Source organism: Lontra canadensis, unplaced genomic scaffold (assembly GCF_010015895.1).
Source record: "Lontra canadensis isolate GAN:19392208 unplaced genomic scaffold, GSC_riverotter_1.0 scaffold108, whole genome shotgun sequence".
NCBI classification, from domain to species: domain Eukaryota; kingdom Metazoa; phylum Chordata; class Mammalia; order Carnivora; family Mustelidae; genus Lontra; species Lontra canadensis.
This window is the reverse complement of record NW_022631102.1, coordinates 1,072,920-1,095,032: the sequence shown is the minus strand read 5'-3', so window position 1 is coordinate 1,095,032 and position 22,113 is coordinate 1,072,920. Positions and strand designations below refer to the sequence as shown.

General features: G+C 52.2%; 1 protein-coding gene across 1 annotated transcript in view; it reads left to right on the top strand.

The window, feature by feature from the left end:
* Positions 1-22,113, top strand: part of TDRD9 (tudor domain containing 9) — an 87,972-nt gene that overhangs the window by 56,686 nt on the left and 9,173 nt on the right. Inside the window, exons 23-32 of the mRNA XM_032839586.1 lie at positions 2,489-2,662; positions 5,474-5,585; positions 6,575-6,787; positions 7,041-7,130; positions 8,462-8,722; positions 10,402-10,557; positions 11,323-11,393; positions 13,052-13,161; positions 13,689-13,785; positions 19,920-20,058. Of these exons, the coding sequence (XP_032695477.1) occupies positions 2,489-2,662; positions 5,474-5,585; positions 6,575-6,787; positions 7,041-7,130; positions 8,462-8,722; positions 10,402-10,557; positions 11,323-11,393; positions 13,052-13,161; positions 13,689-13,785; positions 19,920-20,058 (1,423 nt within the window). The remainder of the gene's footprint in view (positions 1-2,488; positions 2,663-5,473; positions 5,586-6,574; positions 6,788-7,040; positions 7,131-8,461; positions 8,723-10,401; positions 10,558-11,322; positions 11,394-13,051; positions 13,162-13,688; positions 13,786-19,919; positions 20,059-22,113) is intronic.

Genomic DNA, 22,113 nt, shown 5'->3' with positions numbered 1-22,113 from the left:
AAAACTTTGTAAATCTAGGGAGTAAGAAACACGTGCATCTTGTCTTGACCGATGTCCAGTAACGCACGCTGAGCATAGTCAGTCCCTTTTCTGTTTGGGTTGATTTCCTCAGACATTTTAAGTTCTGTTCCTATGATTTGATATTTGATGTTCTTGGTAAGCTGCGTGTGTTTCCCTGGCCCCGTGTGTGCTCGCACGGCAAAGTCACAGCCTGAGGAAGTCTCCTAAGTTCTTTTAACAACTATTACCAATTGAACTAATTAAGCTTATGATGTCTCTATGTTTTCAAATATCCTAATACAGATTACATGGAAATTCTTAACCACATTTACAGAATCACTTCTTTGACACTGGACTCACGGTGAAGTTCTCTTTGCCGAATGCTGCCAGTCTTTCTGCCTGGGCTGCTGAGGTTCCCGTCGCGGCGGGCGCGCTCTGACGGCTCAAGCGGCTGGCAGTCTGGTCGCTGGCGGATCTGCATCTTGGGGTAGATTCTGTGTTTGTTTCACGTGCTTCCCGTCTAAGCCTTTGTTGCAGGGATTTCGATTCTATTTTGCATGGTTCCTTGTATTTCTGGCTTTTTAGTCACCGCGGCAATGTCCTGGCAGCTCCCTGTGGAAGGAGCGGTGCTGTTCTGGGCGTGCCAGGAGCCGTTCTCGCACACCAAGCCTTCAAAGGCAGTGACGTGGGTCACTGTTGGGTGGAGTAAAGGCCGTGTTCCTTCTGGGACCATGCAGGGCCCATGGGAGCAGGGAGCCCGTGTCAGGTGTGAAGGGCATCTGAGCACAGGTAGCAAGTATAGGGATGTACCGTTTCCTCCCATACAAAGTTTCGACCCCGTTGTGGGGTGCTGCAGATGATGGCCCGTCGTGAAATGTCGTGGGAGAGGCCCAGGTGGCCGGAGTACCTTCTTTCCTGGCCTCGGGAGCAGTAGCATTCACTGGGACTTCCTAAGGAGGTGTGTGAGGTGGACAGCAGAGGGGCTGGCGGGGCAGGAGGCGGTGTTGACCCTGCAGGAGCCCAGCGTGAGCCCAGTTGGGACTTTGGAGAGTGTGGGTTGTGTGCGAGGCACAGCCGGAGGCCTTTTTGCCAGTGGCTGGCTTTGTGTTAGGTCTGGGTGGTGGGGGTCCTTCGTGGCTGCCTGATCAGTGTGGGCATGAGTAGATGGGTGTGTGGAGATCCCCGAGTGTTCCAAGCTGCTCTGTTTTGTGGTACTTGGTCAGGGAACGATGAGTTATCTAAACGACATGGTCACCTAAACCAGAGGCAACATTGGAAACAAAGGAGGTGACAGGTGAGACCAGCTCTCTTGGGTTTGGCTGTTGATGGCCTGTGCGGGACAAAGAAGAGAGGAGGGCCCAGGAGGGCAGGTCTTCGAGATTGCATTGTCCAGAGAAGGGCTGGGAGGAGCCCACTCCGGGGTGGGGGGAGGTATGGGGGGTCCCAGCGGGACTTTGGGGTTCTGCTGCAAGCTGAGCATTATGGAAGTGGGGTCTTGAGTGCCATGGAAACTGCTTCTGAGGAGGGGCTTAGGAGCCCTCTAGAGAAGGCTGACATGATGGGGTGGGGGCGTGTGAACAAGCTGGGCACATACCCGGGGGAAGGTATGCATGCTCAACAGGGAGTCCACCAGGGGGCGGGTTTAGGAGGGCGGAGGGCAGAGGAGAGCCCAAGGTCCCTGCAGAGAAGTGAGGCGCAGGGACGCACACACACATAGGCCGGAACAGTTAGGGGCCGGGCTGCCTCTTTGACCTGATGGACGCTCTTCATGGGGTGTGTCCTTTCCAGGGCTCAGGGTACACATTTCCATGCCGGTGCTTGTCGGGGTCATAGGTCTGTTTGTGTGAGTGTGATGTTTTGACCCAGGAGTGTTCATGTACAAGCAAATGTGAACTTGAAGCTTGCTTTCTTTATACCGGGAAATGTCCAGCAGACACCCCGTGCCTGCTTGGTTCTCATCTCCCAGAGAAAGGGATCGGGGGGGGGGCGCCCAGGGATGCAGGAGAGGGTGGTAGTGTGGGGCGTCATCAGCACGACTGGTGGTAAACTTGATGGGGTTTATAGAGGGAAATCACAGAGATCACTCACCTCACTTGTGTGCTTTTATCTTACTGTGTTTTGTTTTAAAGTAAAGTAGAAAAACCCTCAAAACTCAAAAAGCTGTCTTCCTGTGTTCATTTTGAGAATTAAGATTCTGTAGCTGAAAATCTCATTAGTGTTGGTGTTTATTCTGCGTTACCCGCATTTGTAGAAGGCTGATCCCTGGTTTTACTCTAATGGTGCATCATTGTAATTTTCACTTCTCTTATTAAGTAATTTCATTTAGGGAAACCCTTCTTGGTTAATTACAGAATGAAGAATTACTGGTATTTCAAGGGGAGGTAGAGCTAAAAATTTCCATCTAGTCTTGAGAGAGATTAATGTGCACTTAGTTCCTTTTTCCCAGATGCCCGATCAACTAATTTTTTTCTTTCTCTTTGTGGAGCAGAGCCTTTGTGGAGTTTTCACGTAACCCAACAGAGAGGTTTAAAACCCTTCCTGCAGTGTATATGGCCATTAAGATGTCTCAGCTGAAAGTCTCCCTGGAGCTGAACGTGCACTCCGCAGAGGAGATCGAAGGGAAAGTGCAAGGCGGGGCTGTCTCGAAGCTCAGGAGCACCAGGTACCCCAGGGGCTGGCCGCGCGGGGCTCTGGCCGCCTGCTCCCATGGGGTCAGAGGCCGCGTTCACATGCTCCTCGCTTGTGCTCACACGTGCAGCCTGGGCTGTGCAGCCCAAGTCCTGGTTTCCTCACCTCCTGGCTGTGTGTACTTAGGCACATTCCTCGACCTCTCTGAGCCTTGGTGCTCTTTTCATTTGTTTGCTTTTTCAGCTCTGTTGCAAAATAGTCCCCGTCCGTCGCTGTGAAAGTTTCAGGTGTTCAGGAGGTGGTTTGATTTCCCTACGCTGTGAAATGACCACCACAGTGTATCCGCTAACACAGAAACTTCTCCGTGTGACGAGGACGCTCAGTGTTCTCCTAATGACTGTCCTGTATGTCTTACAGCAGTGTTAGCGGTAGGCACCATGTTGCACAGTCTGTCCCTAGGACTTGTTACCACAGAACTGGAAGTTTGTATCTTTGACCGTCTTCCTCCTGCGCCCCCTTCTCCCACCCTCCGCCTCAGGTACCACAAGTCTGATCTCTTTTTTTATGAGTTTTTTTTTTTTTTTTTAAATAGATTCCACACGTAAGTGAGACCACACAGTGTTTGTCTTTGTCGGACTTATTTCACTTAGCATATTGCCTTCGAGATCTATCCATGTTGTCGCGAATGGTAGTTTTCTTGTTTTTATGGCTGACTGATACTCTAGTGCATGTGTAGCACAGCTGCTTTGTCCAGTCGTCCAGTGATGGATGCTGGAGTTGTTCCATGTCTCGGTTATTGGACCTGATGCTGCCATATGCAGGGTCTTTCTGAGGTAGTGTTTTTGTCACCTGTAGATATATACTCGGAAGTAGAATTGCTGCATTGTATGGTGGTTCTCATTTTAATTGTTTTTTTTTTAAAGATTTTATTTATTTATTTGACAGAGATCACAAGTAGGCAGAGAGGCAGGCAGAGAGGGAGGGGGAAGCAGGCTTTCCACTGAGCAGAGAGTCCAGTGCGGGGCTGGATCCCAGGACCCTGAGATCATGACCTGAGCCTAAGGCAGAGGCTTTAACCCACTGAGCTACCCAGGCGCCCCTCTCCTTTTAATTTCTTGAAGGTCGTCCATACTGTGTCCCATAGTGGCTGTACCAGTCTACAGTCCCACCAGCGCACAAGGGTTTCCTTTCCTTCTGGACCCATGCCAGCATTTGTCTCCTTGATGATGGCCATTTGGACAGCCACGAGCTGATACCTTGTTCTGGTTCTTATTTGCATTTCCCTGATGACCAGTGATACTGAGTACCTTTTCACGGACCTGTTTGCCTTTTGTGTATCTTCTTTGGAGAAATCGCTATTCAAGTCTTTTTGGCCATTAAAAAATTGTTTGCCTACTGAGTTGTGTCTGTGGAATAGAAACGGCACCTACCGTGCAGGGCTGTTGAGAAGGCTGAGCGGGGTCATGTAAGTGATTGTCGGCTTAGACGGCAGGGAGTAGACCTGATCTTGGTTTCCCTTCTTTGTCGTAGAGTTCCTCATTTCCTCTGTTTAAGCACAGTGGAGTACTCTCTGTTAGCAGAGCGGACGGTGGGATGGAACAGCGCCCGGGGGCTGGCCGGCGTGAGCTGCCTTCTCCTTGCTGAGGAGCAGGGAGGCTGGGCGGCCCGCGTGGCTGGCGCTCGCTGTTCGGCAGCTGGCAGGGGTGTGTGGATTTTCTTTTCTTGGACCAAATTAAATCCCCCTTCAGGGTTTAGAACGGATTCCTTTGCTTTTTGGTCACACTCTCCAAGTACCATGTGTAGGAATTCTCAGTCATCCTTTCTTATTTGTGATCTTTTTAATTCCATGAGGAACTTGACAGGAGTTTGGGGGAATTGGTGAGAAAGGGAGATATGTCCCATTGAGTCTCGTCCCATGGGAGAGGGTTAGATTCTGCTACTCTGGAGTGCCCCGGAGTTAGGTCTGTAACACAGGGAGGAACTTTCCTGCCGGTAGCTTTGCCTGAGTCACTCTCACTTCAGAAACGGATCTGGAAGCTGGGAGAAAGTTGGGTCAGGATCTCTTGTATAATTTTCCCTCTTCATCTTAGTTATTAATAAAAGCATTAGGAAAGGGACATTCCGTTTTTATCAAATTTGTATTTCACATTCTCAAACTTGAGCATTTACTATGTTATTTTTTTAAAAGAGAATGTATTCTCTTTTTTTGTTTAAGATTTTATTTATTTATTTGACAGAGATCACAGCAGGCAGAGAGAGAGGGGGAAGCAAGCTCCCCATGGAGCAGAGAGCCCGATGTGGGGCTCCATCCCAGGACCCTGGGACCAGGACCCGAGCCGAAGGCAGAGAATTTAAGCCACTGAGCCACGCAGGCACCCCACTATGTTATTATTTTAAGAGATGAATGATTAACCCCTTGGTTTATTAGAAAATCATGCATGTCTTTTCTAACAGCATTGAGCTGGGCATGGATTCTGGTGCTTGCCGAAAGGTCAAGGCCCCCTCTGAAGCCGGAAATCAGGAAAAACTGCTGGTGTTAGATCTAGAATGTGTATCCTTAGAAGTCAGTCTGCTGTCAGGAGTCTTGACCTTTAGAATTCATTGTTGAAGGGCAGTGTGTAACTCCGGGTTGCACGTACCTCCAGGGCAGCTCCGGAAGCCACTGAAAACTTAAAATTTGAGAGGAAATCAAATCAGTCATCTCCAGGTTAGGTATTTTCTTAAAATGTTCTTTTCTTGTATTAGCAATGGAATAGTTGGGGCACTAACTTCACATATGTAAGCATGTTTTCTTTCAATACCTGATTTTTGTTTTTATTTTTTTTTTTAAATCATGTTTACCTAGGGTTAATGTGGACTTCCAGAAGCAGACAGTAGATCCTATGCAAGTCTCCTTTAACGCATTAGACAGATCCCGGACAATTACAGATCTCCTTCTGACTGTTGATGTCACAGAGGTGAGATGCTGTGGTTGAGTCATGAGAGGTTTTCTGTCTTCTTAATCGAGCACTGTCAGGTTGTGGACATGAAGCTAGTCACATACACCTGTGCTCACACAGCCTGAGCACCTTTGTGATCGAGGCAAGGTGGGTGGGTTTGAATTACTGTACTTGTTAAATTGAAATGTGGCTACAACACAAAATGAAGCAAATCTCATTCTAGAATCAGAACATAATTTTTAAAATGTTTAGGTGCCGTTTAAAATGCTAAAACCTTAGTTTCGGCAGCACAGTACCCGTGAACGTTCTAATTGGCCTAGCGAAGTATGGCTGTGTGATTCAGTTCACGTCGGTAGAGCTTGCCTCGGCCTCGTTAACTCTTTAAGGTGTGGCTTTTACTCACTCAGAGACAGTGTCAGTGCAAATACAGCCCTGCTTCTTGGTGAATCTGTGACTACACTCGCCAGCGGCTTTACCCGGGAGCTGGGGCTCCAGCCGATTGGGAGACTGTAGCCGGCCTGGGTCCGCATGGCGGCCCAGCATTGGGGTGGGGAGGTGCTCAGTGAGGCCCTTTTCCACGGAACACCTGCTCCTCCTTCTCCCACTTGGCACTGCTCTTTCCGGGGCTGCATTCACACCGGACCTGCCTTTGCGGCTCTCACGCGCCTGCAGTCTGTGGGCTGGGCTCACCCCCCGGGGCCCGTCGCCAGTCAGACGGTCTCACAGTCCGGCCTTCTGTGCCCTTTCAGAGCCTGTCCTGTGTTCGTGGGCTGGCAAGTCTCATACCTCCGAGAGAGGGGTCTGGGACATGTGTTTCCTCACTGTGGGGACCAGGGAACCCCCTTGTTTATAAGCACGTGTTAAAGCCTGTAGAATTACTTGAGCTCGGGGGAATCCAGTTTGTGAAGCGCGGTATGCAGTGTCAGTCCCGCAGCGTGAGCTTCTGGTAACCTGCACATCGAAATCCTTTCTGGATTTCGTCTCTGCTCCTTCCCCTTCTTTTTTAGGTCGTCGAGGTGGGACACTTTTGGGGATATAGGATTGATGAAAAGAACTCGGGGATTCTGAGAAAGCTCACCACTGAAATCAACCAGCTGGACCTGCTGCCCTTGCCTGTCCGCCCACACCCAGACCTGGTCTGTCTGGCTCCCTTTGCTGATTCTGATAAAGAGAGCTACTTCAGAGCTCAAATCCTTTATGTTTCTGGGAATTCTGCCGAGGTACGTGTTTCTCTGTAATCAGTTGCTCGAAGGAAACGAGCAGTTTATGGAAAACCTTTTCTAATTTTAAGTGGAATCCTTTCAGTTAGAAAACTAGTCTTGTAAAAAGTTACTTCCAGCACTGCTGTGTGGATGTTAGCTGCTGTCGTAAGACTGCCAGGTTTCGAAGCTAGGGAGAGCCTTGTGAGGCCACCGGCCGGGTGGTGTGTGATTCTGACCCCGTATTAAAGTGTGTCCTTTCCCCATTCTCTAGGTGTTCTTTGTAGACTATGGTAATAGAGCTCATGTAGATCTGGATCTTTTGATGGAGATGCCCTGTCAACTTCTTGAACTCCCATTTCAGGTAAGGTAGGGAGGCTAATGTGGTGTGAACGTGGAGTCTAGAAACGATCCTAGAGGTCACATGGCCTGCCCTCACCGCATGGATAGGGGCCAGGTCTCAGAGTGAGAAGGGACTTTCCTGGTCACACAGGCCAAGTTTGATTTCTGCTTTTTTCCAAAAATGCATTGCCACAGATATTTTTGTCAATATTGTTTGGGGAATGAGTTAAAAATATATGGAGTGTGGTTTCACACTTAGCAAAAAAGTAGCTGTTTAAGTGAGTTTAATTCCAAACACTGTTTCTGAGGTTTTTGGTTGTGTTGTAAACAGCTAGAACTTGGGCAAGCTAGATGTACCCGCGCGCCTCTGTCAGTGTGGAAACAGTCCAGAAGGCGTTCCAAACTTCTGTTTGTGTTGAAAAGCAACGTCGAATTTCTTTACCTATGACATCCTCACTTTGTGAAATCTACCCCCCAAATTGTTTTATTTATTAAAATACATATAATCGGGGTGCCTGGGTGGCTCAGTGGGTTAAGCCGCTGCCTTCAGCTCAGGTCATGATCTCGGAGTCCTGGGATCGAGCCCCTCATCGGGCTCTCTGCTCAGCGGGGAGCCTGCTTCCTCCTCTCTCTCTGCCTGCCTCTCTGCCTACTTGTGATCTCTCTGTCAAATAAATAAATAAATAAAATCTTTAAAAAAACAAACAATAAAATACATATAATCATTTATGTATTTATTATAGTTGGCACAGAATAGGACGTTAGTTTCACACATTGAGCATAGTGATTCCACAACTCTACGCTGAGCTCTGCTCGCACAGGGGTAGCTGCCGTCCGTCTGTGACCCCCGCAGCACGAGTATGGTCCCACCGACCACGTTCCGCGTGCAGTCACCTCTTGCTCCCGGCACTTGTTCGCTCCAGGACTGGAGGCCTCTATGCCCTACGCCTCTTCACCCGTTTTGCCCTCCTCCCTTCTGGCAGCCCACTCTGTATTTAGGTTTGTCTCTCTGCTTTTTGTTTATTTATTTATTTTTTTGGTTTTCTAGATTCCACGTATAAGGGAAATCCTACGGTGTTTGTCTTTCTTTGACTTCACTTAGCATAATATTGTCTAGCTCCATCCTGCAAATGGCAAGATCACATCCTTTTTGATGGCCGAGTAACAGTCCATTGTGTGTCTACATCATGTCCTCCTTCTCCACTCATCTGTTAATGGACCAAGATTGTTTTTAGTAGGATTTTTAGGAGAATGTCGGTGAAGACCCACGTGCAGGGCCATGTTTCAGCAGTATTTGGGTGAGCGTTTCACTCATTTACCAAGCCGGTTCAGCCACGCTCTTCTGTCCTGTAGGCCTTGGAATTTAAGATTTGCAAAATGCGCCCGTCGGCGAAGTCCCTCGTGTGTGGTGAGCACTGGAGCGGTGCGGCCAGCCGGCGCTTTGCCTCCCTGGTGAGTGGCTGCGCCCTGCTCGTCAGGGTCTTCTCTGTGGTGCACAGTGTCCTGCATGTGGACGTGTACCGCTATGCGGGGGCCCAGGACTCCGTCAGCGTGAGAGACGTCCTCATCAAGGAGGGCTACGCAGAGCTCTCAGAGGAGCCCTATGAGTCCAAGGTATGTGCCTTCATCCTTGTCGGAGTGCGTGTGTGTGCGTGCGTGCGTGTGCGTGCGTGTGCAGCAGGGGCCGTGGAGAAGTGGGGGCACATTGTCCTCCCAGGGTGCTGTTGGGAGAGTAGCTAGGTGGTGGTTGTGGGACACTTGAAATGCCTGCTAGGTTTCTTTGACATTACATTTCGGTGACTGTGTTTTGATGAAGTTTCCCTTTATTAGGCTATTTTTTTCTTAGAATGAGAATTAGATGTAAAAATGTTCTCTGAGGGTTGTTTTTTCTGAAATAGATTCCAAGACGTAGCTCCTAATGAAAACAATAAGATACTAGTTTCAAGTATTTCAGGTATTTCGAAATGTTTTTCAACTCTTTCTTTCGAAATCAGTTCTGAAGCCTTTTTCTTTGAAGGTTTCAGAGATGCCGCCTGCGAGTCAGATGTTGAAGGCCCTTTATTGTCCTGTGGTTTCTGCTGATAGTGAAGGGTTTAGGGAAACGGGTGGCAGAACAGTAGCTGGAGAGCGGCCGGCCTTTGTGTTTCCAGGTGTGAGGAACCCTTTTGGGATTCTGGTAGTGTTACCTGGTGTGGAGCCCAAGTTTCGTGTACAGAAAGGTCTTTTTTTTTTTTTTTAAGGTTTATTTATTTATTTAACAGATCACAAGTAGGCAGAGAGGCAGGCAGAGAGAGAGGGGGAAGCAGGCTCCCTGCTGAGCAGAGAGCCTGATGTGGGGCTCCATCCCAGGACCTTGGGATCATGACCTGAGCCGGAGGCAGAGGCTTAACCCACTGAGCCACCCAGGCGCCCCCAGAAAGGTCTTTTTAAGAGCTGTTTTTTCACTCTCTTCAGTTTTCTGATGACTGAAAGGTAATAAAGGCTGATGAATTGATCCTTTTAAAAAGAAAAGATTTTTTAATTTTTTTGAGTGAGCAAGAGAGAGCATACAAGCCTGGGCGGGGTAGGGGACAGAGGCAGAGGGAGAAGCAGACTCCCCGGAGAGCAGGGAGCCCTGGGATCATGACCTGAGCTGAAGGCAGACACTTTACCAACCACGCCACCCAGGTACCCTGGTGAATAGAGCCTTAAATAAATCCTATCTTATTTCTTTATTTTATTTTATTTTTTAAAAAGATTTTATTTATTTGTCAAAGAGAGTGAGCACAGGCAGACAGAGAGGCAGGAAGAGGCAGAGGGAGAAGCAGGCTCCCCGCTGAGCAAGGAGCCCAATGTGGGACTCGATCCCAGGACCCTGGGATCATGACCTGAGCCGAAGGCAGAGGCTTAACCCACTGAGCCACCCAGGCGTCCCATTTCTTTATATTTTTTAAAGATTTTATTTATTTATTTGACAGAGATCACAAGTAGGCAGAGAGGCAGACAGACAGAGAGAGACAAAGGAGGGAGGCTCCCTGTTGAGCAGAGAGCCCCATGTGGGGCTCGATCCAGGACTGCGGGATCATGACCTGAGTTGAAGGCAGAGGCTTTGACCCACTGAGTCACCCAGGCGCTTCCTATCTTATTTCTTTAATTTGGGTTTTAAAGTGTACTTATTTGATAAAATTTTCTCCTAACCTTAGTGACCCTAGTAATCAGGTAAGAATAAGGTTGTGCCTATAAAATCTTTAACTGTATTAACTTTTCATACAGTTTTTCCTTTAAGCAAAATGAACTTTGTTTATTCTGCTCAGCAAAGCCATGAAGCTCTCAAAGGTCTCTTCGCCACATCCGTGGAAAACACGGCAGAGCTCTCTACGTCTTCTCCCGTGAAGGACGATGAAAAGTACCTGATCCGGGTTTTGTTAGAGAGCTTTTCTTCTAATAAACTCGGTCCCCCCAACTGCAAGGTAATTGATAGGAGCCGGTTTAAAATCCAGCTTAAAACTTGAAGTCGTTTTATCTATATGCTGAGTTGTAACTAGCAGTCAGGATGGGCTTTTCCGTCCTGGTTTTCAAGGCCGGTACTTTTTTCACAATGGTGCCTATCTAGTGAGGGGAGCACCTGGGGTCTGGTGTAGAGAAATGCTCAGACTAGTTCTGTTTTAACCAGCCTTTCCCAAGGCAGCCTGTGCTGGTTTGCGCAGGTGGAGGAAGCGGTGTGTGGGCTGTCGGGAACCAGGCCCATGTGGAGGCATCCCAGCCCGGGAGGCGGCCCGGCCCCAGCGGGCACTGGGGTCGGTGCACTTGCCTGTTTCTGAGAAGAGGCTGCCGCGTGCCCTCCCCCTGGTTGGCGGCTCCGCTCTTGCCACCCTAGCCCATGGCCCTGTGCTCTCGGGGCTCACTACTCAGTCGGATTAGTCTGATGCAATGAAAAGAATGATACTTCTGCTGAAGTATTGGGCGGTATTTCCTTTTTTTGTCCAAACTCTTCCTTAAATGTATCTGTTGAGGAGCGTTAGTGAAACGGTTGAAAGAATCACTCCATCCCAGAAAAGCACCACAAGGCATGTTTGCCCCACTGCATCTTGAGGATGTTACAACTAATGTGTAGCTGCTTCCTTTTTCAAAACATGAGCTAACTTTTGGATTTTTAAAATGTACACTAAGTGATCATTTGCCTGTTCGTAACATTGTGTGTGTGTGTGTGTGTGTGTGTGTGTTTCAATCTACAGGCGATACTTCATGGGCCTTTTAACCCTTATGAACTGAAGTGTCATAGTTTGACCAGAATATCCAAGTTCAGGTAGGAGTAACTTAGGTTCCCCTTCTCCTCTTTTTTCCTCTGCTCCTCTGTTTACAGAGTTTAATGGAAACTAATCTTTCTTTAAACTGTTGGAATGTTTCCTTTTCCAGCTCCTTCTCATTCCTCTCCTAGTTCCAAATCTGAGATACTCTTTCTCTCTTACGTGAAAGCCATTCTAAGACATTCTTTTTTTTTTTTTTTTAAGATTTTATTTATTTGACAGAGATCACAAGTAGGCAGAGAGGCTGGCGGAGGAGGGGTGGGGAGAAGCAGGCTCCCCACTGAGCAGAGAGCCCGGTGTGGGGCTCAGTCCCAGGACCCTGGGATCATGACCTGAGCCAAAGGCAGAGGCTTAACCCACTGAGCCACCCAGGCGCCCCTGTCTAAGACGCTCTTGAGTATCTTCCAACAAGGGCCTTGGTTTTTCTGTCCTTATTATAACTGTTTTTCATTCAGCACACCTGTGAATGCCTGTTGTGTTCTGGAAACAGGGTATGGTGTGAGGGGAAAAGCAGTGAACAAAATAGACTCAGGGTGATTCCCCAGATTGGTGTCCGGTGGGGATGGTGTGCAAGGGAAATGGGTCCTCAGAAGAAGAGTTGATGAGGCTCTTGAACATTATGGAAGGGGCTGTGGGACATTACAAAAGCATCTCGAGGGGCCCCGAGTACACTGGGGCCGTGAAAGGCCATGGAGGTTTCCAGAGGGACCTGAGACGTGCAGAGGAGTTGGCTATGGTCAGTGAGTGGGGCGGTGAGGACCAGCGGGAGGGTGTTCCTCGGCCTGGGCCTGGCCTCAGTTTGACTTTGCACTTCAGAATGAGCAGGTGACAGAGGAGAGCGGGTGGGGAGCGGAGGGCCGCAGCGCTGTGGCAGACGGGGACAGTCTTGACAAGCAAGATCCAGACTTCATTCGAGGACCCTTGGAAAGCCTGACGTGTATTTTACACGATTGCTTCGGCTGCAAGGAAACCCTCCAGGAGTCTCTTGGAGCCCATCAGAAATGCAGAGCCCGGGCCCCTTTGCAGAGAGCCTGCATTTTCCTAAGATCCGCAGGTGGTCCGTAGGCACCTCGAGGCAGGCAGACCCCAGTGTGAAGAATGCGTCGGGTTTGGGAGGAGAAGGCTGCTCAGGTAGCAGCGTACTTCTGAGGCAGGTCACCGCTGTCATCCCGGCTGGGGACGTTGTGACTGCACGGTGCCCAGGGCAGGAGGTGCAGACACAGAACGCTTTATGAGTGCTCCCACCGTGGAGTCCACGGTGACGTGTGACTAGACTCAGTGACGCGGGAAGGGGACGAGTGGAGGCTGCCCTTCCTGCGCGGCTTCTGCTGAGAAGTGCAGGGGTGGGACGGGTGGCCCGCGCGCCGGGTCAGGAGCGGGGCGCGGCCCGGAGGTCAGGGGCAGAGGCGGCAGTCTGGGCGCTGTCAGTGTGTGGCCGGCGCGAGGCCCGGGAGCAGGAGAGAGATGAGGGTGGAGAGGGGTGGTCGGGACGACGAGGGTAGGCGGGCCGGACACGGGGATGTTGAACAGCTTTCGCCTGTCGCGCACGGCGCCTGCGCGTGTGGCTGGGTCTCCGGCACGTGTGAGCTGGGGGGTCGGACGCAGCGTGCTGCCCGGCGGGCGCGTCAGCCCTGTCTCCTGACGACGCCCCTTCCAGGTGTGTGTGGGTGGAGAAGGAGAGCATCAACTCTGTCATCATCAGCGACGCCCCCGAGGACCTTCACCAGAGGATGCTGGTTGCGGCCTCCCTTTCCGTCAACGCGACCGGTGAGCTGGGGCCACGCTCGCTCCTCGCCTGCCCTGTCTGCCTCCGTCCGTCCCCCCCCCCCCCCCCCCCCCCCCCCCCGCCGCGCCCTGCCCGGTGTTGGGACGACTCAGCCGGCGGACACGGGTCTATGCCGTGTCTGCAGGGCGGTTCCGAGCGCCTTGGCTGACCCGAGTGTAAGAAATGGTGCACGTGGCCTTCGCTTTGCACAGGGGTGTGGGGATTGAGTTCTGGGTCGGGTTCTTTCCGTCAACACAGCCCGGGTTCTTGGCCCCAGGACGAACCTGAAAGGCCGTCGGGGAGGAGGAGAAGGGACACCACCAGCCTTCCCCGGCAGGGTGAGGCCTGCAGCGTGCGGCCTGGTGGGTGCCGTGGGGGCCCTGGGCTCGGACTGGGGGGCGCACGGGGCTGGGGGCCGCCCCCCACACCGGGCCAGACTCCACGAAGGGGACAAGGAGTGTGCAGGGGCGTGCAGCACTCTGCAGGGTAGAGTCCGTGCCTGACGTCGCCTCTGTTGACCGTCCGACAGGGTCCACCATGCTGCTGAGAGAGACGTCTCTGCTGCCGCACGTGCCCGGCCTCCCGGCTCTCCTCAGTGCGCTGTTTGCGCCAGTGATCGAGTTAAGGTTCGTCCGTCCGTCTGTCCAGCCTGTGTGAAGTGCGAACCTGGTGGGATCCCTCGGCTTCCCCCTGAGGGAGAGGAGACACTTAGGGAGCGCCTGGCCGGGGCCCTGGTGGCCACCTGCGGAGCTTCCCCGGGCTTCGGGGCGACCGAGGTGGCGTCACTGTCACCAGCACACCTGCCCGACACAGACGGGGCCGTGTGGGGGCTTGGGGAACAGCGGGGCCGGAGGAAGAAGGTAAGGAACCGGGAATAGCTCTGGATGAACAACGCGCAGGTGGCTATCCTGTTGCTAAGGGGCCGTGAAAGTGGCACTCCGTCGTCTGGCCCCTGGTGTCAGCAGGCTGCCTGTCTGTACCCCTGGCGACGGGAACTGGGCGACGAGAAAGCAGACCGCTGTGCCCGCTGCGGCTCTTCCTGGTGCCCAGACGGACCTGGGACTTGTCCTGAAGGCTTCGGCACAGGGAACTTGTGAGCGGGAAGAGAGTCCTCGGCAGTGCCCAACCGTGGGGACGGCCGCGCCACGGGTCTTTGACACTCGGTGTGTGCAGAGCATTTACCCTGGGGAAGCGCCCATGGGCTTCTGTGGAGGGGCGGCGGCTGTGGAGAAACAAGGTCTGGTCTCCGGACAGCTCACGGCTCTGCGCGGCTGGCTGGGGCTGCTGGTGGCCGGCGGCCTGGCCCTCGCCTTGCTCAGCCCTCCGCGCACCCCTCAGGGTCTGGAGCACGGTCGCCCTTGGTGTAGAAGACGGTTGTGTGTGTGCTTTTTTAGCATTGAAAATACATCCTGCTTAGAAAAATTTGGAAAAAGCTGACTGGGAAGAAACCCAATCATTTTTTAAACATTTAGTGTATTTTCAGAATTATTACATAAATTTTTTGTTTTTAGGTTTTTGTCATACTATGTCTTTTTCACAAATATAAACATTTTCGCATTATGATGTCTGTAAATATCCATGAAAATAGAATTTGTTAGAATAGAACGTTTACTAAATAGAATAAGTAAGTAGAATATTTAGTAAAATATTAAAATGCATCGTATAGCCCTGAGTGGACATAAAATGGCTTGTATAGACACTGCCCCACTTTATTTACATGCGCTTTTGTTTCTGAAGGGATTTACTGTGCCTTTAAATGTTGGAATTGGGCTTCTCTCTCATTCTGCAATAATGATGAGTATCTTGACGGTTTTACCTTCTGAGTCGTCACAGGGGAAACAAACTTGTAAAAACAGCACACTGCGTGAGACTATCAGGGAGGAAAGCTGCCGTGCGGCCGTAGGGAGGCGTCTCGGTGACGGTGTGAATCGCAGCCTCCTGACCAACACTGCTGACACTGTCCTTGCTTCTCTCACTGGACTCAGGTCCTGCCTGGCCTCTGTTCTGAATACGATCCTCTGGACGGCATGCGGGACACACTGTGTTACTTGTAAATCTCCGAAGTGCAAGTGGTTATGTTAGAGACACTCAAAAACCGTGGAAGTATTTGGTGTTTAAAATGCCACCTTTCTAGAACAAAAGCTTACTAGGAGAGGCTTGTGCAGAAACAGTATTAGCGTTTCGCACGTAGCTGACACTCTGTATTCAGGTTGTTGAGTTTAAGTGAGCCAGCAGGGGTAGTTTGTGCGATCATGTGGTCGACACCGAGTGGCCAGACGCATAGGCTCAGCTTGGTGGTCCCCAGAAGGGGAAGGTAGGGCTGGGGCTGCGTTCTCGCAAGTCTGCTTCTGAGTACTTGGGTGAGCTTTCTCAAATTTGATGAGTCCGTAGGGGCCATTATTTGAGGAGCTTTGGAGGGAAAGGGGGCCCGATGTGGGCACGCTCACTCCTGTCACCCGAGGCCTGGGCCCCAGTGGCTCTTCAGGGTAGAGAGGCCCCCACGGCTGCCTCAGCAGCTTTTCCTCCCAGACGTGGCCATGGGGTTGCGGCAGCTGGCAGGCCGCTGTCCCAGCACAGGGCTGTCCCAGCGCACGGCCTCCGGCTCCACCCTGTCACTGTCCTGTCAAAAGTGACGGCAAACTGAAGACCGGAAGGCAGGTCCGCCGCCCCAGCGCACTGTCGGCAGAGGCGGGGGTGGGGGCTGCTTATCTCCAGCAGCAGTCAGAGCCGCGAGAGGCCAGGGTCCTGCCTGGCACCTGGCACCACTGGCTGGGCGGGTCGCCGTCCCCTGCCCCTTCTCTGCACCTCTTGCGCCCTCCCTTTGCTTTCTGCCAGCCGGGCCGGTCCTGAGCAGCTCCGCCCTCAAGACGGGCGTTGGTCACCGTTGCCTCAGGCCGGCTTTCGACACCCCAGCCCTCAGCGGGCTTCAGCTCTCCTGCTCCCGCGGTCCCTTCCCCGACGTGCTTCCTTGAATGTCCACTCGCGTCCGCTCCAGGCTCCCGGTGCTGGTGTCCCCGGTGAGAGGGACACGCTCCAGAGTAGCAAGCCCGGCGTCCGCAGGAGGGGCAGCGGGGGTCGGGGAGCAGGTGCTGCCCGACTGCGGCCCTGACGCATCCCTTCCCTCCCCACCCGGGTCCCTCCGCCGCGGCTCAGCTCTTGCGGCCAGGGTGGGGCGACGGCAGCCCCAGGGGGTCTCAGCCTGGCTGATCTGGTGCCTTTTCAGGGCAGCGCTCCAGCCCCGCAAGGGAGGGGGAATCCCCTAAAAGAGTAACCCGCCCCGTGGGGCCGGGCGGCTGGAAACCAGCGGGAGCGGCTTCCGAGGGAGCTTGGGCTTTGTTACCGTCTGTTCCATGTTGGCTGCACAACAGTCACTCCAGCAGCCCTTGCGGTGCTGTACGAGGAGCTCAGACGGGGTCCCCCAGGGACAGCTGGTCCCGGCTCCTTGCCGTCTGGGTCTTAGCAGGAGGCCCTGGCAGCGCAGGGGCGGGAGTCCTGCCTGCTCTGTTCACGTGTCTGGGGGTTGATTGCGGCCTGGGGCTGGAGGCCTCAGTTTCTGCCCCCGAGGGCCTCCCTGTCGGGGGCTCTGCGTGGGCTCACCGGGGCCGCCTCCAGTGTGGTGGCTGGGTGCCCAAGGTCTGCGTCTGAGAGATCTGGGGGCAGCTGTGGCCCCTTAGGACCAGCCTCAGAAGTGCCCCCGCTCTACCCAGACCCAGGCTGGGGGACCACAGGCCCCATGTTTCTCGGGAAAGTGTCGGCTTGCCATGGTGACAACGGCGCGTGGGATGGAGCTCCTGACCCCCGTCTGTACAGCGTGCCCCCTTCTCTCCGGTGACGTCCTGGCTGAAGTGTTGACGGCACAGTCACGTGCTGCTCTTTAAACAAATCTTCATCCGACTCTCGTGTCTCTAAGGAGCCTCAGAGTACTTGAGAACCGCGCAGAGGTGCCTTTAAGTACTGGGAGCGTGAGGCGATGGGAGCGTGCTCGGAGGGGCTCTCGGGGCTGCTGGGAAGGCTGAGGCAGCAGCTGTGCCTGGCCCGGCTCTCAGCCTCGCCGCGTGCTGCCAGCCCCGGGGCCAGGGTCTCGCCTCGGAGGTCCTCCTGTCTGGAGGGACGAGGGACGGCTGTCGGGAGCTCATGGGCCCGCCGGGGCGGCGGGTGGCTCCCCTCGATGCAGAGTGCGCGGCCTCCAGGGCCGGACAGTGCCCTACAGGTGCTCGGTGCTGTGATGGCGCCCACCCCACTCGGGCGGTTCCGGGCAGCATCGCAGGGCACGTCCTTCCCGCAGAGCGGCCGCAGCGGGATTTGGAAATTCCAGTGGATTTCTGACGCGCGCAGCTGTCCGTTGACCGACAGAGCCTACTGTTGGGGGGGGCGTGCCGAGGACCTCGAGTCGGTGGACCCGTACTCTGTAGGCCACCTGTATGTTACGCCGCGTTCTTGTGATTAGGTGAGCTAGCGAAAAGGAATATTTTCCCAGGTTTCCAGAAATCTGCTGGTGTGTTCATTGAAAAGAATGCACGTGTGGCTAGAGCTGCACAGTTTAAACCGTGTTGTCCAGGGTCAGCTGAAGTCCGTAGATGATGACAGTGTAACTGAGCTGCTTCCCACGGACTCACATTTCAGTTTTAAGGAAGCGCATTTCCTGCTTGGCTCAGGTGGGGAGTGTTCTAGATTATTAGCTTTCAGTGCAGGTGGCTCTTCTGTTGTATTTATTTTAAACCTGATTGTCTGGAGACGTTAGCTCTTCCGAGCACAGCGGTTGTCAGCTTGCGTAAGCTTGAGTTCCCTTGTAAGTTGTCTCAGAATGAATTAGGTCTCCGGCATGCCCTGGGCCGTATCTTCATGGGACACACTCGGCTTTCGTTGCGTGATTTTGGCAGTTCTCCGTCACAGTTCAAAATGGGTATGATGAAGGAAGGAAGAATATGTCTGTGGTCCTAAATACGGCACATGAGTTTCTAGGATCCCCAGAAAAGAATTAAAGCCGGTGCTTGGTTAGCTTTGTTGGCTGAAGGTTTAGAGCCAATGAACAGAGAATTACTGTCCAGCTGTGGGTCAGTTCAAGGCTGAATCTTTTGGGACTATACTTGTTGATAAGCGTTTGTTACCACGTGTGAGGGGACCTGTGTAAGTGTCAGTGGCCATTAGTGAGGTAGGGGCGATGTGGCGTTTTATTAACCATGCTGAAAGCCGTTAGTCTTACCGTTGGTGACCCGGGGCTATTGTTTCTTTTCTGGGAGGATTTTCTAAGAAATTGAAATAAGAGTAAATTATGTCGTGTTAAAAATAACGGGGGGAGCATACTCTTCAGAGAGACACTTTGGTGGCTGTTTTGTAAGGCGCTCTTCTTTCTGGAGCTCTTCTTTGAGTGTACTTAAAGTGGGGTTCTCTTTGATTTTCGTGAAAGTGAAAAAGGAGTTTGTGTGTTTGTGTATGTGTGTCTTTAGGGCTAAGAAGAAAGCTCTATGTTTGCCTGGATTATTTTCATCAAAACTTTATTGATCTAGATTATGGGGGAAAAAGTCTGAGTTAAGAGTCAAAGAAAATTAGCAAAATATTTTAGAAGGTGTTACGTGACGGGCACCTGGTGACTCAGTGGGTTAAGCCTCTGCCTTCGGCTCAGGTCATGATCCCAGGGTCCTGGGATCGAGCCCCGCATCGGGCTCTCTGCTCAGCAGGGAGCCTGCTTCCTCCTCTCTGTCTCTGCCTGCCTCTCTGCCTCCTTGTGGTCCCTGTCTGTCAAATAAATAAATAAAATCTTTTTAAAAAAAGGTATTAAGTGTTAATATCTATTTACTCGTTTTATAATTATTTGTTGATCCTGTTCTGGGCTGTGATGCTGACATTTAAACTAACGCCTGGACAGGAGAAGGAGCCTGGGGACAGAGGACTCTAGGGGCATGGCATGGGGAGGAAGGGTTCCCTCCTGGAGGAGCCTAACTGGCCTGTAGGGAAGCCAGAGGGGCTGGAGCCTGGCGCAGGGCTACAGGGGGCGGAGAACGTGATTTGAGATGACCTTGGGGGAGTGAAGCAGAGTCTGGACGCTCTGTGGCTCAGAGTAGCTCAGGTTTTGCTCAGAATGCCGCAGGAAACCACCAGAAGCCCTTAAGCAAGGGGTAGGATGATGACTGGAGTTGTTCTGAAAACTAACACTCTTTGCTGTGTGGGAGCCACACTCGAAGAGGCAGGAGTCGGTGTGGGGAAGATGGGTCCGAACGTGGCTGCGTGGGTGCTGGCGAGACGTGGAGAGGGTCTTGAGATGGAGGGAGACTTTGAACATGGAAGTGATGGGACATGGTGCTGGAGAGGAGCGGGCAGGGTTCGGTGTATGGTTGCAACAGGGTAAGAAGGTGGGACAGACATCTTGTAAGCTTTTACGAGGTGCTAGACTTCTTTCACAGCCATAAATACACGTGTATCACCCTTTCTGCAGAAACCTCACTAATAAGAATTTAACTCATGGGAAGAATTTGAAGGTAGGGAAAAAACTGATGCAGTAAAATATACTTTATGTTATCTGACGTAGTGAGAAATGTAGAAATGTAAATGATGGATTAATAAACATATTTACTGTCCTTATAACTGAATATCCTCTATTATTTCCAGTATGAAAACTGGAAGAGAAAATGCAAAGATGAAATCAGTTGCCGGACTGGGGTTGGCACAACTCAGGGTGATCGTATTGGCCTATTCCTGTGATACCAAAGCAGTGGTTTAATCACTTTGAGATAGTAACTCTTTCTAAAAACTTCTCATTTAGGGTCGATCGGGAAGGAAAATGCTATACTGGAGTCCTTTGTGGTTTGGGGTGGAACCCAACTACGGGGGCCCCTATCCTGCCGGAGCATGACATCGAGCTAGCCTTCGACGTTCAGCTCGGCGTGGAGGACATCGTGGAGGTAAGATGTGTGTGTCCGTCACGCTGGGGCAGCCGTGTCTCTCCTGTGGTTGGTTTGCACAGGAATTTACTTATTTATTTTTTAAAAAGATTATTGATCTATTTATTTGACAGAGAAATCACAAGTAGATAGAAGTAGGCAGAGAGGCAGGCAGAGAGAGAGGGGGAGGCAGGCTCCCTGCTGAGCAGAGAGCCTGATGCGGGGCTCGATCCCAGGACCCTGGGATCATGACCTGAGCCAAAGGCAGAGGCTCAACCCACTGAGTCACCCAGGCGCCCCTAGCACAGCCATTTAACAGTGAACACAGCGTCGGACACAGTGCTCTGCATACAGACCTGCACCTCTGGTCCCGGAGGGCCTTGCTCTCTCTTCACCTGCCTATTTCACTTTTCCCTTCGGTCTCTGACCGAGATGGTGCTCTAGGAATTTCTCCCGTGGGCTCTCCCGGCACAGTAAGCTTTTCTGGGCAGTGGAAGTAAACCCCAGGGCAGTAGCACTGCTGCGACTCTCTGTCCAGGTCTCCTGCCCAGTCCAGACCAGCTGCACATCCTTGCTGGGTCGGGGTGGGAGAGGGAAAGTGAACTTGCCGGGCCTGCCCCTGCTTTCGGGCGCGGGGCGGCTGGGGAGTGGAGGACCCTGCGGCAGTTAGGGTTAAGCACTCAGCAACGTAGGAAGCAGCTTGACAAAGTAATTTTATGGCTTTTGAATCTAATAATGAAAACTTTGGGCTGGTATTCATATGCTTTTATTCTTGTATTTCATTGTTGTGGTGATTCAGTTTTATTGCATGTCACAAAGAGAGAAATAAAGCTGGCCCTCAGCTCACGAAGTCTGAGAGCACTGCTGCAGAGTGCCTGGCCCCTCTTTGTTCTCAGGAGTTGCACAAAGTAGGTGCGGCGGGCATCGCCACGTGGGAGGGCATGGGGAAAAGGCGGCGCTGAGGGCGGCCACACCCGCCTGTCTCCCAGAGGCCACGGCTCCTATAGCACTGGGCGGCTTCTGTGTCCCTGACTCCGCTCTTTCACTTACTGGTACTTTTGGCTTAAAGATGTAAATGTAAAATGTTACTGTAAAATGTAAAATGAGAAAACTTCAGGAAGGAAATACGGGAGAAGATGCGTATGGTCTTGGGTTTGGCGGTGAGTGTGGAAGGATCACCAGAAGCGCGGTCTGTTGCAGAGAAAACCGGGAAGCCGGACTCCGTCAGAATTAAAACTTCGCTCTGCCCAAGAGCCTGCTAAGAGGATGGAAGGATGGGCCGCTCACCGGAGAAAACACTTGCCGGTCATTTATGTGATAAAGGACTTTTGTCCATAATATGTAAGGAAGTCTGAAGACCTGGTCATTTAAAAAAGTAACTAAACGAAACTCTGGACAGCAATGAACACGAGGAGCTGCTCAACGTCCTGTTGATTAGGAAATGCAAATCAAGAGCACGAGGACAGTCCTCTGTGTGCCTGTTCCAGCGGCTTCGGTCTGGAACCTGACAGTAATGGATGCTGGTGAGCATGTGAGGCAGTGGGGACTCTGCCCGGTGCTGGGGGGTAGGCAGAGCGCAGCTCCTGTTTTGGAAGACAAGATTCGTAGAAATTGAATGCATCTGCCATGAGGTCCAAGAGTCCCACCTCCGATGGTTTATCCAAGAGATGAGAACAGTTACATCCACATGACGTCTACAGGTGACTGTTGATGGCTTCACTCATACTTGCTGGAGACTGGGAGCAATCGAGATGTCTCTCAAAAGGGGATGCTTGGAGACCTTGTGCGATGGCCATGCAAGGCAGCACAAAAGCAGGAGCAGTGATTCGAGTAAGTCTTAAATGCCCATCTCCGTGGGAGAGAAGCCGGGACGCGGAGGCCACACGCTGTATGGTCCCATTCACGTGACACACTCTGGGGAAGGCTGGGCCGTAGGACAGCGAGCAGACTGGTGCTTCTTGCAGAGAGGGGCTGCTCTGTGGGTTGCTCGGGTGCTGGATACATGACCCCACGCGCTGGTCAACCCACAGACTGATCCCCATGCAGGAGGGGTGCTAAGGTACCCGATGGAGACAG